This window comes from Rattus norvegicus, chromosome 5, assembly GCF_036323735.1.
Source record: "Rattus norvegicus strain BN/NHsdMcwi chromosome 5, GRCr8, whole genome shotgun sequence".
Taxonomy (NCBI): domain Eukaryota; kingdom Metazoa; phylum Chordata; class Mammalia; order Rodentia; family Muridae; genus Rattus; species Rattus norvegicus.
Window position 1 is genome coordinate 62,151,442 of NC_086023.1, and position 12,809 is coordinate 62,164,250.

A 12,809-nucleotide genomic window follows, 5' to 3' on the forward strand; every position below is an offset into this window, starting at 1 on the left:
TTCACTCTCTTCTATACCTATTATCCTTAGGTTTGATCTTCTCATTGAGTCCTGGATTTCCTGTATGTTTTGGACCAGTAGCTTTTTCCGCTTTACATTATCTTTGACAGTTGAGTCAATGATTTCTATGGAATCTTCTGCTCCTGAGATTCTCTCTTCCATCTCTTGTATTCTGTTGGTGAAGCTTGTATCTACAGCTCCTTGTCTCTTCTTTTGGTTTTCTATATCCAGGGTTGTTTCCATGTGTTCTTTCTTGATTGTTTCTATTTCCATTTTTAATTCCTTCAACTGTTTGATTGTGTTTTCCTGGAATTCTTTCAGGGATTTTTGCGATTCTTTCAGGGATTTTTGCGATTCCTCTCTGTAGGCTTCTAGTTGTTTATTAATGTTTTCCTGTGTTTCTCTAAGGGAATTCTTCACGTCTTTCTTGACGTCCTCCAGCATCATGATCAAATATGATTTTGAAACTAGATCTTGCTTTTCTGGTGTGTTTGGATATTCCATGTTTGTTTTGATGGGAGAATTGGGCTCCGATGATGCCATGTAGTCTTGGTTTCTGTTGCTTGGGTTCCTATGCTTGCCTCTCACCATCAGGTTGTCTCTGGTGTTACCTTGTTCTGCTATTTCTGACAGTGGCTAGACTGTCCTATAAGCCTGTGTGTCAGGAGTGCTGTAGACCTGTTTTCCTTCTTTCAGTCAGTTATGGGGACAGAGTGTTCTGCTTTCGGGCGTGTAGTTTTTCCTCTCTACAGGTCTTCAGCTGTTCCTGTGGGCCTGTGTCTTGAGTTCACCAGGCAGCTTTCTTGCAGCAGAAAAGTTGGTCTTACCTGTGGTCCCGAGGCTCAAGTTCGCTCGCGGGGTGCTGCCCACGGGCTCTTTGCAGCGGCAGCAACCAGGAAGACCTGTGCCGCCCCTTCCGGGAGCTTATGCAGCCTCAGGAGTGCCCACCTGACCAGGCGGTGAGGTCTCTTTCCCACGGGGTCTGGTAGCAGAGAGCTGCTGCGGGCCGGGATCCGCAGGTATTGGACTTCCGGTAAACACAGGACGTGCCCGGTCCTAGAGGAATTCTGCCTCTGTGTGTCCCGATTTCACCAGGCAGCTTTCTTGCAGCAGACAAGTTGGTCTTACCTGTGGTCCCGAGGCTCAAGTTTGCTCGCAGGGTGCTGCCCACGGGCTCTCTGTGGCGGCAGCAACCAGGAAGACCTGTGCTGCCCCTTCCGGGAGCTCCAGTGCACCAGGGTTCCAGATGGTGTTTTCCTCTGGCGTCCGAGATGTATGTACAGAGAGCAGCTCTTCTGGTTTCCCAGGCTTGTCTGCCTCTCTGAAGGTTTAGCTCTCCCTCCCCAAGGTTCTTATTTTTATAAGGAGTTCAAGGTTAACTTGAGATACATTAAACCCTAGTTTTCAAAAATTTCATTTCCTATGATATATAGTTACATGTGACAAAATATTTCTTGGGAGACACTGGTAGGTCTGAGGAAAACCTCACACGACTGTCTGATTAAAGCATGCTGTTTTTAGAACCTCACAAGGGGCTGGACAGATGACTAGCTCCCCCTAAGTTGGGGTTTCAGAGAGCAGCCCCTCACTGGCTTTTGAGGTCTCTTTTATAGAAGAGTTAGGCTGGATAGAAAAATTGAGATGATTGGCTGTAAACTCCAGGGCAAAAGTTGGGGACTTGGGGCTCACGGCTGCCTGTAGGGTAGAAGTGAAAGAATAGAAGGAAGGGGAGTCATCACAGGTGCTCAGGAGCAAGGCACACCCAGTGGGTACACATCCTGGGGTTACAAGTTCAGCAGAGGCTTAAGAAACAGGGTTTGCAGGCTACATTAGGCTTAGGGAACAGACACTCTTACAAGGTATGGAGACTTAGCAACAATGTGTGACACTGTGGCTCCTCTTTGGGTTTCACAGCATAACACTCATATCTACTCACCCAGCTAGGGAACCCACGACCGACCAAAGTACGAACAACACTGAAGTCCAACTTGGTGTACCAGTGAGTTTTATTGGGGTTACTTACAGGAATATGGGCGAGGAGTTCCTTACAGGAACAGAAATGAATCAAAGACAGCTATATCACCAAGGCACACCCCAGCATGGGTTGACAACTCATAAAACCTGGAAACCTGTAGCATATTGCATAGCCTGCAGGCAGCTCAACAGGTTGGAGAGAGCCCTTTCTAGGTGTTTTTGTTGATCTGAGCCTTTTCTAGGCAGCTTTTTCTGAGAAGCTGGTTTGGTCTGAGAGTCTTTTTTTGCAACTTGGTTTCCTTCAGTCTGAGAGGGACTCTCAGCTTTTATTGCTTACTCTGGCAGGGAAGGACATAATGAATCTGGTCAGTTTCAGGGATTTCCTGAAGCTATTTTGAGTTGTTACCTTCTTGCTTAAGGAGCTTCTTTACAGCATAGAATGTTCCAATCTTGGAGGAAACTATTAAACAACACCAGTATAGTTGTGCCTCTGACAGCCCCCGTGACAAAGGATTTAATTGGGTTTTTTCTTACAGTTTTAGAGGGATAGTCCATGATCATCATGGCAGGGAGTGTGACAGCAGGTAGACAGACAGGCATGGCACTGGAGCAGTATCTGAGATATCACAATTGATTTGCAAGTTGGAGGCAGACATGTACACTCACACACACACACACACACACACACACACAGAGAGAGAGAGAGAGAGAGAGAGAGAGAGAGAGAGAGAGAGACTGAGAGAGGCAGAGAGAGAGAGACTGAGAGAGAGACTGAGAGAGAGACTGAGAGAGACAGAGAGAGAGACTGAGAGAGACAGACAGAGATGACAGAGATACAGACAGAGATACAGACAGACACTGACTAGACCTAGCTTGGGCTTTTAAAATGTCAAAGACCAAGTGACACCTCTCCTCTAACAAGCCCACACTTCCCAATCCTTTTCAAACAGTTCCAGCAACTGTGGAACAAGCATTCAAATATATGAGCCAATGGATGCTACCACAATAAGTCTTTTTTTCTTCTTATTTTGAGACAGGGTCTCAGTTTGTAACTCTGATTGACTTGGAGCTCAACTATGTAGACCACACTGGCTTCCAACTCAAAGAAATCCACCTCCTTCTATCTTCCAAGTGCTGGGATAGATAGAGGTGTGTGTGCTACCACCTGGCTGTCTTCCTAAGTCTTTAAAATTTATTTTATTACATGTTAATTTTGTGTGTGTATGTGTGCACAGTGGAATATATTTGGAGGTCAGAGGAGATTTGCACCTTCTCCTTTCACCATGTGCATGGGTGGGGTGGAGTTGGTGTGGGTGTTGCTCTGTATCACACACACACACACACACACACACACACACACACACAATTTTTTTTCTCCATCTTTATTAAATTGGGTATTTCTTATTTACATTACAATTGTTATTCCCTTTCCCAGTTTCCAGGCCAACTTCCCCCTAACCCCTCCCCCTTCCCTTCTATATGGGTGTTCCCTTCCCCATCCTCCCCCAATTACTGCCCTTCCCCCAACAATCACGTTAACTGGGGTTTCAGTCTTGGCAGGACCAAGGGCTTCCCCTTCCACTGGTGCTCTTACTAGGCTATTCATTGCTACCTATGCAGTTGGAGCCCAGAGTCAGTCGATGTATAGTCTTTGGGTAGCACACACACAATTTTAAAGCATGCTGGTTTGGTACTGATTTTTGTAGCTATCCTCATGAGACTAAGTTCTGTTCTCTTTCTGATTTTGTCAGCATGTTTGTTATGAAACTGTATGGGATTTTTATCTAACATTTCTTTTAGATCTGTTAGCTCATAATTGTTTTCTGTTTTAATCTGCTTAATGTTGCAAATTACATGAATGGAAATCTTCATATGTAGAATGGTCCTTGTGTTTAAAGGATACTTGGTTAAGATGTGTGTACATTTACATAACAACATCTATATATGCACATACATATATAATATGCTTTCACTCTCCCTTGTTAACACAGATATAGGCCAGATTAGACCAGATTAAAAGTAGATAACGGCAGGTTTATTAGGAGGCAGCTCTGGGGTGGGTCCACTGATCTCACAGGTGGGGCTCAGTGAGGTCACACATGCAGGCTAAAGCAAGGGGGTTTTACGAAGCTTAGGCGAGGAGTAATGACATGCCAGCTAGGAGCTGGGATGGCGTCCATACCCAGTCAGAATCTGAGCCCCTGGGTGGGCACTCCTGGGTGGGTTGCTGGAAACACAGAGGCAAGTAGTGATAGTAGGTTAATTTTCTCCAAGTGGGTGGGGTTGGGAGAAGGAGGGCAGAGCAGGGGTTTCAGCCTAACAATGTACATTCATGTGTAAGTACTACAGACACATATAATATTACAGACATAAGCCAAATGGATTTGGTTTAGACTTTGGTTTGTAATTTGCTGTTCTTATGCTATCATTACCTGTTTTTGTAATCTTTTCTTTTCTCTCTCTCTCTTTTGAGACAGTGTCTCTGTAACCCAAGCTAGCCTCAGACTTCATGTTTAGAAAAAGATAGTCTCAAATCTTCTTGCTTTTATTTCCTAAGATGTTGGTATTATTCATATGTGCTACCAGGCCAGGGTGTAGAGTTTAGATTTTGTTTTTTTGTTTTTGTTTTATTTTTGCTTTTGTATTTTTGTTTTCCCTTAACCAGCTAGTGGCTGGCTGGCTGGGTGACTGACTTGGTTGGGTATGTATGTATGTATGTATGTATGTATGTATGTATGTATGTATGTATGTATTTGTAGTGTTAAGGATTCACCTTGGGCCTTTGACTTGCTAGACAGGATTTTAGACCACTGAACCACATTCCTGTCCTCATTTGTTGTTGTTGTTGTTTGTTTTTTTGAGACAGGCTTTATTTTGTATAGCCCTGGCTGTCCTGGAGACCCACCTGCCTGTGTCTTCCAAGTTCTGGGATCAAAGGCGGGTGCCACCACTGCCCAGCCTTAAGATTTCTTTTATATGTAGGAATATTTTGTCTGCATATATGTATGTGTACCACAAGCATACCTGCCTCCCATGGAGGTCAGAAGAAGGCACAAGATATCCTAGAACTGGATGGTTGAGTCACCATGCTGGTGCTGGAAGTCGAACCCTGGTCCTCTGAAAGAACAATACATACTGTTAGCTGCTGCACCATCCCCCCTCCCCATTTATCCTTTTAAAAACAATCAATTTTATTTATTTATTTTTTTTTTTGGTTCTTTTTTTCGGAGCTGGGGACCGAACCCAGGGCCTTGCGCTTCTTAGGTAAGCGCTCTACCACTGAGCTAAATCCCCAGCCCCAACAATCAATTTTATTAATCTTGATATAATTACCTGGACTTTAGCTTTTTATTTTTTGCCTAAAACAAGATTGATTACATGTAGCTTCTTGAAGATATCTACTTTGATATCTACATGTGAATTATTTTACTTTGATACCTAAGTCTTGGGATTTCTTACTGTTAGGCCTGTGTCCTACCTATTAAACCATCATTACTGAAGAGATGATGGAGGGATGGCTCAGCAGTCGAGAATACTGGTTGTTCTTCCAGAGGATGTGGGTTCAGTTCCTAGCACCCAAATAGCAGGTGGAAACCGTTTGTAACTCTGGTTTCAGGAGGCCTCTGCAGGTTCCAGGCATGCATATGGTGCACAGATATACATACAGGTTAGACACCATATACATGGAGAGAAGAAGAGCCACTCCTCATTATTTTAGTGGTTATTTTCAATAGCTGACTCCCCTGTCTCTTTGGGGTGAGGCTCAGCCTTGGATTGCTGAATGTTTTGTGGTTATCAGCTTTACTAATGCAGTCCTACTATGTACATTGTACCTAACCTTTGATGTCTTCCATTGGACGTATTAATATAAGTATTCTTATATTTATATTATGGTTTACAGCTTGTAAAATATGTTACATATAAAATTGTTTTGGATACAACTACTTGAAATATCCTTTGCCACTGTCATCCTTATGAACAAGTCACCAAATTTCGTCTTAGCAGACAGCCTATCCTCATTCCCTACAGTTCAGCTCTATAATAGCCGGCACAAGTGTTTTTTGTTTGTTTGTTTGTTTGTTTTGTTTTGTTTTTTTTAATGTCTGTGTACCACTTGCATGTCTGGTGTCCAAGGAGGCAAGAAGAGGACATTGGGTCTTCTAGAACTGGAGTTACTGATGGTTGTGAGGTACCATATGGGTTCTGGGAAACAAACCCGTGTCCTTTGAAGGCTAATGCTGCTGATCACCAACCCACCTCCCCTTCCCTGTTATAGTCTTTTAAAAGTGTAATTATATTAGTCACTTTCTGTTGCTGTGACAAAGGCAGTTTAGAAGAAAAAGTTTTATTTTAGCTTACTGTTCTAGAGGGATAAGAGCCTATCATGCCTGGTGACAGGAATAGCTGAAATGGTTCCCACGTGTACCCTAGCAGTCATGCTCTCCCTAGTTCTGGCTCCAGCAGGCCGTTGGAATTAGCACTAATGTATCTCAGCAGCTCCATGCTGTCCCCAAGTACTCTCTGACCCAGGCGTGGTGCTGCCACACCAGTTTCATACAGAGACCACCTATCTCACGGTTCTCTTACTGTGGACTCTGTTCACTTTCCCAGCATCCACCCACTGGTCTTAGCGGTCCCTACCTTCTCGTGACTCTCTGCACTGCTCTGTTTACATTCCCAACGTCCGCCCCTAATAGTTCTGTATAAACTCCCAACAACCTGTTAAAATCAAGACTCAACAAACTACAACCCAGCAATCAGATTTATATGTTATATTCTCAATCCACAATACATCCACACAATAAACTCGCAACCAATTGATAAGGATGTAAACCACCCACCTAGATAAGATAAATTTGCCTACAGGAATCCATCTCAACTACTTTGGCAATTCAAGAGCACCCGGATATGGGTCATCTCTCTCCCTCGCCATCTTCATTCTCCTTCTCTCCCACCGTACAAAAACTTTATCCCCACTTTTTTTTTTTTTTTTACTGTCCAATCATGGCCTTGACCCAACTTGTGCCAGCCCTCACATAGTAGGTGCTAAGTCAATATTTATTGAATGAATGGTTCATTGGCAGTTTATTCTGGCTCACCCAGAACCCCATAGCTTGTTAGTGAGTGGCAAAATTAGTGTGAAAAGTTCAGATACCTTTTCATGTAGCCCGTGGTGGTCTCTGATTCTTCATGTAGCTGAGGATTACCTTGAGCTCACTCTAAGCACGTACCTGCCTAGCCCAGATTTGTTGGTTCAGGTTATACCTTCCAGTTCTTCACTGGCTCAAACCAAACTATTTTTCTAAACTACTTACATATATACGTTAGTTTATACTTTTTTGACTCCTGCCCACTTTTAAAACTTCCCCTTAATTCTGTTTCCTCTTACAGATTATTTTCTTATAGCTTCATAACCTGTGCAGTTGTTGTTGTTGTTGTTGTGGTGGTGGTGGTGGTGGTGGTGGTGGTGGTTGGTTGGTTGGCTCTGGAGAGATTAGAGTTAGGAAGGAAATACCAGGTAGATCTGAAAGTCCAGCTTAGATATGCAGTTTCAATATCCTTAAGCATTAGCTAGGAAGTATGTTACTCAAAGATAAGCACACACCTGATGGAGGTCTTCAGTTTTATCATTTGGTTTGTGAAACCTAGATGTTGCCGTGGGCATACACAGAACCTTTGAAATACTCTAAGGCCAGGCCTTTAGTTCTACCAGGCCTGCTTGGTCAGATGGTCCTCTGCTGCCCTGCTTTAAGCCACACCATGAGTGAAGCTCTGCCCTAAATCAGGATCCCACAGGGAGGATAGGAATGAGAAGATCTATTTCTGTTCAGCAAAAAACTTGACACAAGTTGCACAGTGAATATTTTGGGAGGTAGCTGTGATTTCCCCTCTTCTGTACTTGGAACTCTTACTATTTATTTTTTTCTTTTCCTTTCTGCTTCCAGTATTCCAGTCAAGAAGAAAGCCAGAGGAAGCTGTTGCCCACTGCTGCCGCCCAGTGTTGTAAGTGAGAAATTTGTCTCCCAACTGGTCTGAATTGCAGCTGTCTGTGTTTCCACAATGAGGCTTGTTTTAAGTTGAAAAGAGCAGTTTTGTAAATGGAAGTTGTTGGAGAGGTTCTCGGTCCAAGCATAGGCCTCGGGGTGTTTACTCTCGAGTTTCAGAAGGGCTTCTTTGTTTCATGGGCTGTGTGTTTGCCCTGCAGTAGCTAACTTTCACTCCTGGGGGTATGATTTTTACCCCATCAACCCTTGTTTACCTGCTAGTATTTTTTAGAGTTCAGTTTTAAAAACACTACCTCTGTGAAAGCTGCCTGCTGTTTCCGGTTTCACAGTCTACTTCATACATTTCTTCTTTATGTTTCCATGTACCATGTATGTGCACTAAGCATATAACCTATCAGTCATGAGGGATGGTGTCTACTTTATTGATACAGACAGTTTGAGGAGCTTTGAATGGATCTTACTGTTAGAGGGTTTGCCTAGTGGACACAAGACCCTGGTTTGATCCCCAGTACTGAAAACTAACTAACTAACTAACTAGATAAATAGTGGGGGGTGGAGGGAAGGAGGTGGAAAGGGAGGGAAGGGAGAAGAAACAAATGAAAGGTTATTAGAAACCCTACAAAGTTTTAAAAGACAATATTCCATTTTGTATTTCTGAGGTCTAGCTTAATTTTTAGTACATAGTAAACTTAATGTTACATAAATGATTAAGGAAGAGAGCATGTCATTTCTCCTGAGATTAACTTGTTCAGGTCACAGATTCTGTCTGGGAATGAATCATGAATTGTGAGTCTGTTGGTAACTTACTTTCAGGTTCTTACACAACTCCCTGAGAGATACTGATGACCACCTTGGAGGTAGTTTTTCACCCTCTGATTCTATCTCTGTGTGTGGTAATTTGCTTTGCTCTCGTTTTCCTGAATCAAATGCCAAATTACATCACCTGTAGATTAAACTTGGCTATTGTAGCAGTTGTCATAATAGTACTAAGAACCACAGGGACATAGGTGTCAGTGTCAACAGTCAGACAGTAGCAGTGAAATGGATAATTAGTGCATGCAGTTAGAGTATGCACATGCTCTTCCAAGAACTTACTTGCATTACGTGTTCTAGTAAACTTACCTGCTTTTCACAATAATCTAAGACAGACTCTACCGCTCCTGTATCTTAGGAGAGGAAGCGGACGCATGAAGAGACGGAGTAGTCTGCTGGGAGCTCCGTAGAGCATAGACGGTGAAGAGTAGCACTCCAGCCGAGAGCATCCTAGTTCATGGGTCGTGTCTTGAGTCACTGCTTCCTTCTTAGAGTCGAGAGCAACCTCCATTCACGGCTTACATGCTGTTGACTCTCTGTCTTGATAAAACGAAGACAAGGACAGAGTCGCAAACCTTTGCTTGTGAGCTCTTGCAACCTTCTGTTGTTGTGATTTAAGGTCAGATATTTAGGGATGTAGAAGGCAGGAAGAATCTGAATGGAATGAATTAAAATCTAGAAATCTTTTCCAAAAGTCATTGCAGTGAATTAATTTTGACCTTTCTTTGTCTTAAACCCTTTCCCAGGATAACCTGTCAGAAACAAATCTAACACACACTGCTCCTGAACTCATTTGAGAAAACGGTTGGAGTGGAGAGCAGTGCCATGTGGGCGGGAGGAAACAAAAAGTGATAAATTATCAACTTTTTCATTATGATGATAGTTTTATCTTTCTGTGAAACTCTGTTTCTATATCCTGAATACTTCTTCATATAGCTTTTCTTAAAAATTGTAATCTTACAGAAATGTTGCTTCAACAGTTTGATGAGCAATCTTTATTATTTTTAATTATAAAGACCCCTGTACTATAATAAGATGGCCTTGGAGCACGGGTGAACACAAGCTAATAACTGTCTGTAGAGGTGTGTTCCAGTCAGGTGGCACCACAGGTCACAGGCCTGTTGGGGTCAGCGTCTGTCGGGAACGGGAATGTGTCTCACCTGGTCATCTCTTACTATTGCATCCAGGGTTCCAGACCTTCGCCTTGGGGGCTCCGGGTAGTCTGCGTCTCTTCTTCTGCCTAGGGCTGACCTAGAACCTTAGCAGAGGCGTGGGTGCTTGTGTCTCCAGGAAGCCTAACTCGGTCACCAGCTACCACTAACCATTTGGGTTGTGACCTTGCAAAGGCTACTTCCCCTTTAGAGTGTATCCTAGGTGCTTTTGCCCTTTTTGGATGCATGCCCCTATCACTTTGACCACTTTTTGCCAACTACACACATGCATGTTCTAGGATCATCTTCCTTTCCTGGCCTTAGTTGTTCTCCAACAAAGCCTGCTTGTTTTTATTGAGGAATGGCATTTAGATTCTAGAACTAGTTCTAGGGCACTGACATGAGTGCCATTGCTTTTTGACTCTTTGAATGGATAGAGCTAGGAACACCGCACCTCCCACCCCCCCCACCATGTTCATCTGGTATCATCATCATCAGTGCACACACGCACGCGCAAACACACACACACACACGTGTTCATCTGGTATCAGTACACACACGCACACACACATACGTGTTCATCTGGTATCAGTACACACACACTCACACACACACACACACACACACACACACATTCATCTGGTATAGTCAGTTAACATCCTTGCTTAAGGGGACTTCTGATCTTCATTCATGTTGTATCTTCTCTCTCAGTGTGAAGCCCTGTTCTTAAGAACATAAAATTACCTGTTCATTTTCTGAGTTCTATGATGTATACAAACAGATTTCAGGATGTGCTGCCATTAATAACAAGCTTATTCAGTAAAGTTTAAGATGTTTTTTGGTCCCTAGGAAAGAACTCAAAATAGGATTACAAAATTATGTTATACCTAATATCTTAATAAAATTCCGTGTTACAGTGGTATCTGTCCTGTTCAGTTTCTCCATCTTCCTAAATTTTTGCCCCTTTTCTTTCACTGTATCACTGAGTCCAGATACCTTGATTGCATTTTTGTTAGCTTGTTTTACTTTATTCAGTGCTGGAGATCAAACCTAGGTCCCTGTGAGGCAGTGCATCACCAGTGAGTCTCATCGCTAGCCTAAGATAAAGTTTAAGATAATCTTTTTGTGTATGAATGCCTATGATCCTGACATAGTTTGTTTAATATTTGACATACTATTCCCTTATTAAACTGCCTTTGTATTTTTGGTAAAAATTATTTTGGGGACTGGAGAGATGGCTCAGTGGTTAAGAGTGCTTGTTGATGTTTTAGGACTAGTACTAGAGTTTAGGTTCCAACCTATGCTGGACAGATCACAGTGGTTGACTGCAGCTCCAGAGGATTCAATCCTTTAGCGCGCGCGCGCGTGTGTGTGTGTGTGTGTGTGTGTGTGTGTGTGTGTGTGTGTGTGTGTATGTATGTATGTATGAGAGAGAAAGAGGAAACACAGTTAAAACAATTTTTTAAATTTCTAAGCCATTTTTAAAACTTCTTATTGATCCTTTGTGAATTCTGCATTCCTCACCCCAATCCTACTCATCTCCTTGTCTCTTCATACCCCCCAATAACAAGTGAAAAAAGAATAACATTGAAAACAAACAAAAAACTCCATCTTGTTGTGGAAAGCTGTAGTGTGTCACAATGTGTCCACTACACATTAGGTACACCCTTTTGTTCATACTTCTTTACTTGCAAATGTTCATTGCAATGACTCATTTGTCTGGTTCGAGGCCTTGGCCTTCTGCTACTCTTTTTTCCTTCCTTCCTTCCTTCCTTCCTTCCTTCCTTCCTTCCTTCCTTCCTTTCTTCTTTCTTTCCTTTCTTTTTTCTTTCTCTTATTAATCATTTTTTAAAAGACTTTTTAGTTTTATTTATATGACTACACTGTAGCTGTCTTCAGACACACCAGAAGAGGACATCAGATCACTTTACAGATGGTTGCGAGCCACCATGTGGTTGCTGGGAATTGAACTCAGGACCTCTGGGAGAGCAGTCAGTGCTCTTAACCGCTGAGTCATCTCTTTAGCCCATATTAATCATTTTATTTGTTTACATTTCAAATGATATCCCTCTTCCCAGTTACTCCTCCCCAAACCCTCTATCCTATTTCCCCTCCCCTTTGCCTCTATGAGGGTGCTTTTCCATCCACTTACATACTCCTGCCTCACCGCTCTAGCATCCCCCTACTCTGGGGCATCAAGCCTCCACAGAACCAAGGGCCTCCTCCCCCATTGATGTCAGATAAGACCATCTTCTGCTATATATGTAGCTGGAGCCATGGTTCCCTCCATGGTTCTCTCTTTGGTTGGTGGTTTAGTCCCTGGGAGCTCTGAGTGGTCTGGTTAGTTGATATTGTTCTTCTTATGGGATTGCAGTCCCCTTCAGCTCCTTTAGTCCTTCCCCAAACTCTTCCTGAGTCCCCAGGCTCAGTCCAGTGGTTGGCTATGAGTATCTGCATCTGTGGATCCTCACCAGGACTCCTCTTAGATATTCTGTTGTTGCTCTGTGTCATGGAGATCCTACAACTTTGGTTCTGCACAACCAGCCCTTTTATGTGCTCCAGCAGTTCATAAATGGGGTATATGTTGGGGTGGGCCAACTCAAGTCCTGGCTCTGGGGCTGGGTGTTAGCTGAGTTGGTCACCCACCAGCTTTCTTGCACCCGTGCTGTCAGGGTGAGCACTCTCCAGCACTGCCCTGGCCGGCTCTCCCTCTCATGCCCTCAGGGCTGACTCACCTGCACCTTTGCCACAGGGTCAGCTCTGCTGCCTGACCCAGGTGAGGTGCAGGGCCTGCTCTCTCAAGTGCTGTAGCCAGTGAGGTTTGGGGTCAGCGCTCCAGCTCTCATGACCTTGGGCCGTCTCTCTT

At 43.4% G+C, this 12,809-nt stretch overlaps 1 protein-coding gene across 8 annotated transcripts in view; it reads left to right on the forward strand.

The window, feature by feature from the left end:
• Window positions 1-12,809, forward strand: part of Unc13b (unc-13 homolog B) — a 215,076-nt gene that overhangs the window by 66,633 nt on the left and 135,634 nt on the right. For all 8 annotated transcript variants that reach the window (XM_063288360.1, XM_039110717.2, XM_039110722.2 and 5 more), the window contains exon 7: window positions 7,920-7,977. In XM_063288360.1, coding sequence (XP_063144430.1) covers window positions 7,920-7,977 — 58 coding nt within the window. The remainder of the gene's footprint in view (window positions 1-7,919; window positions 7,978-12,809) is intronic.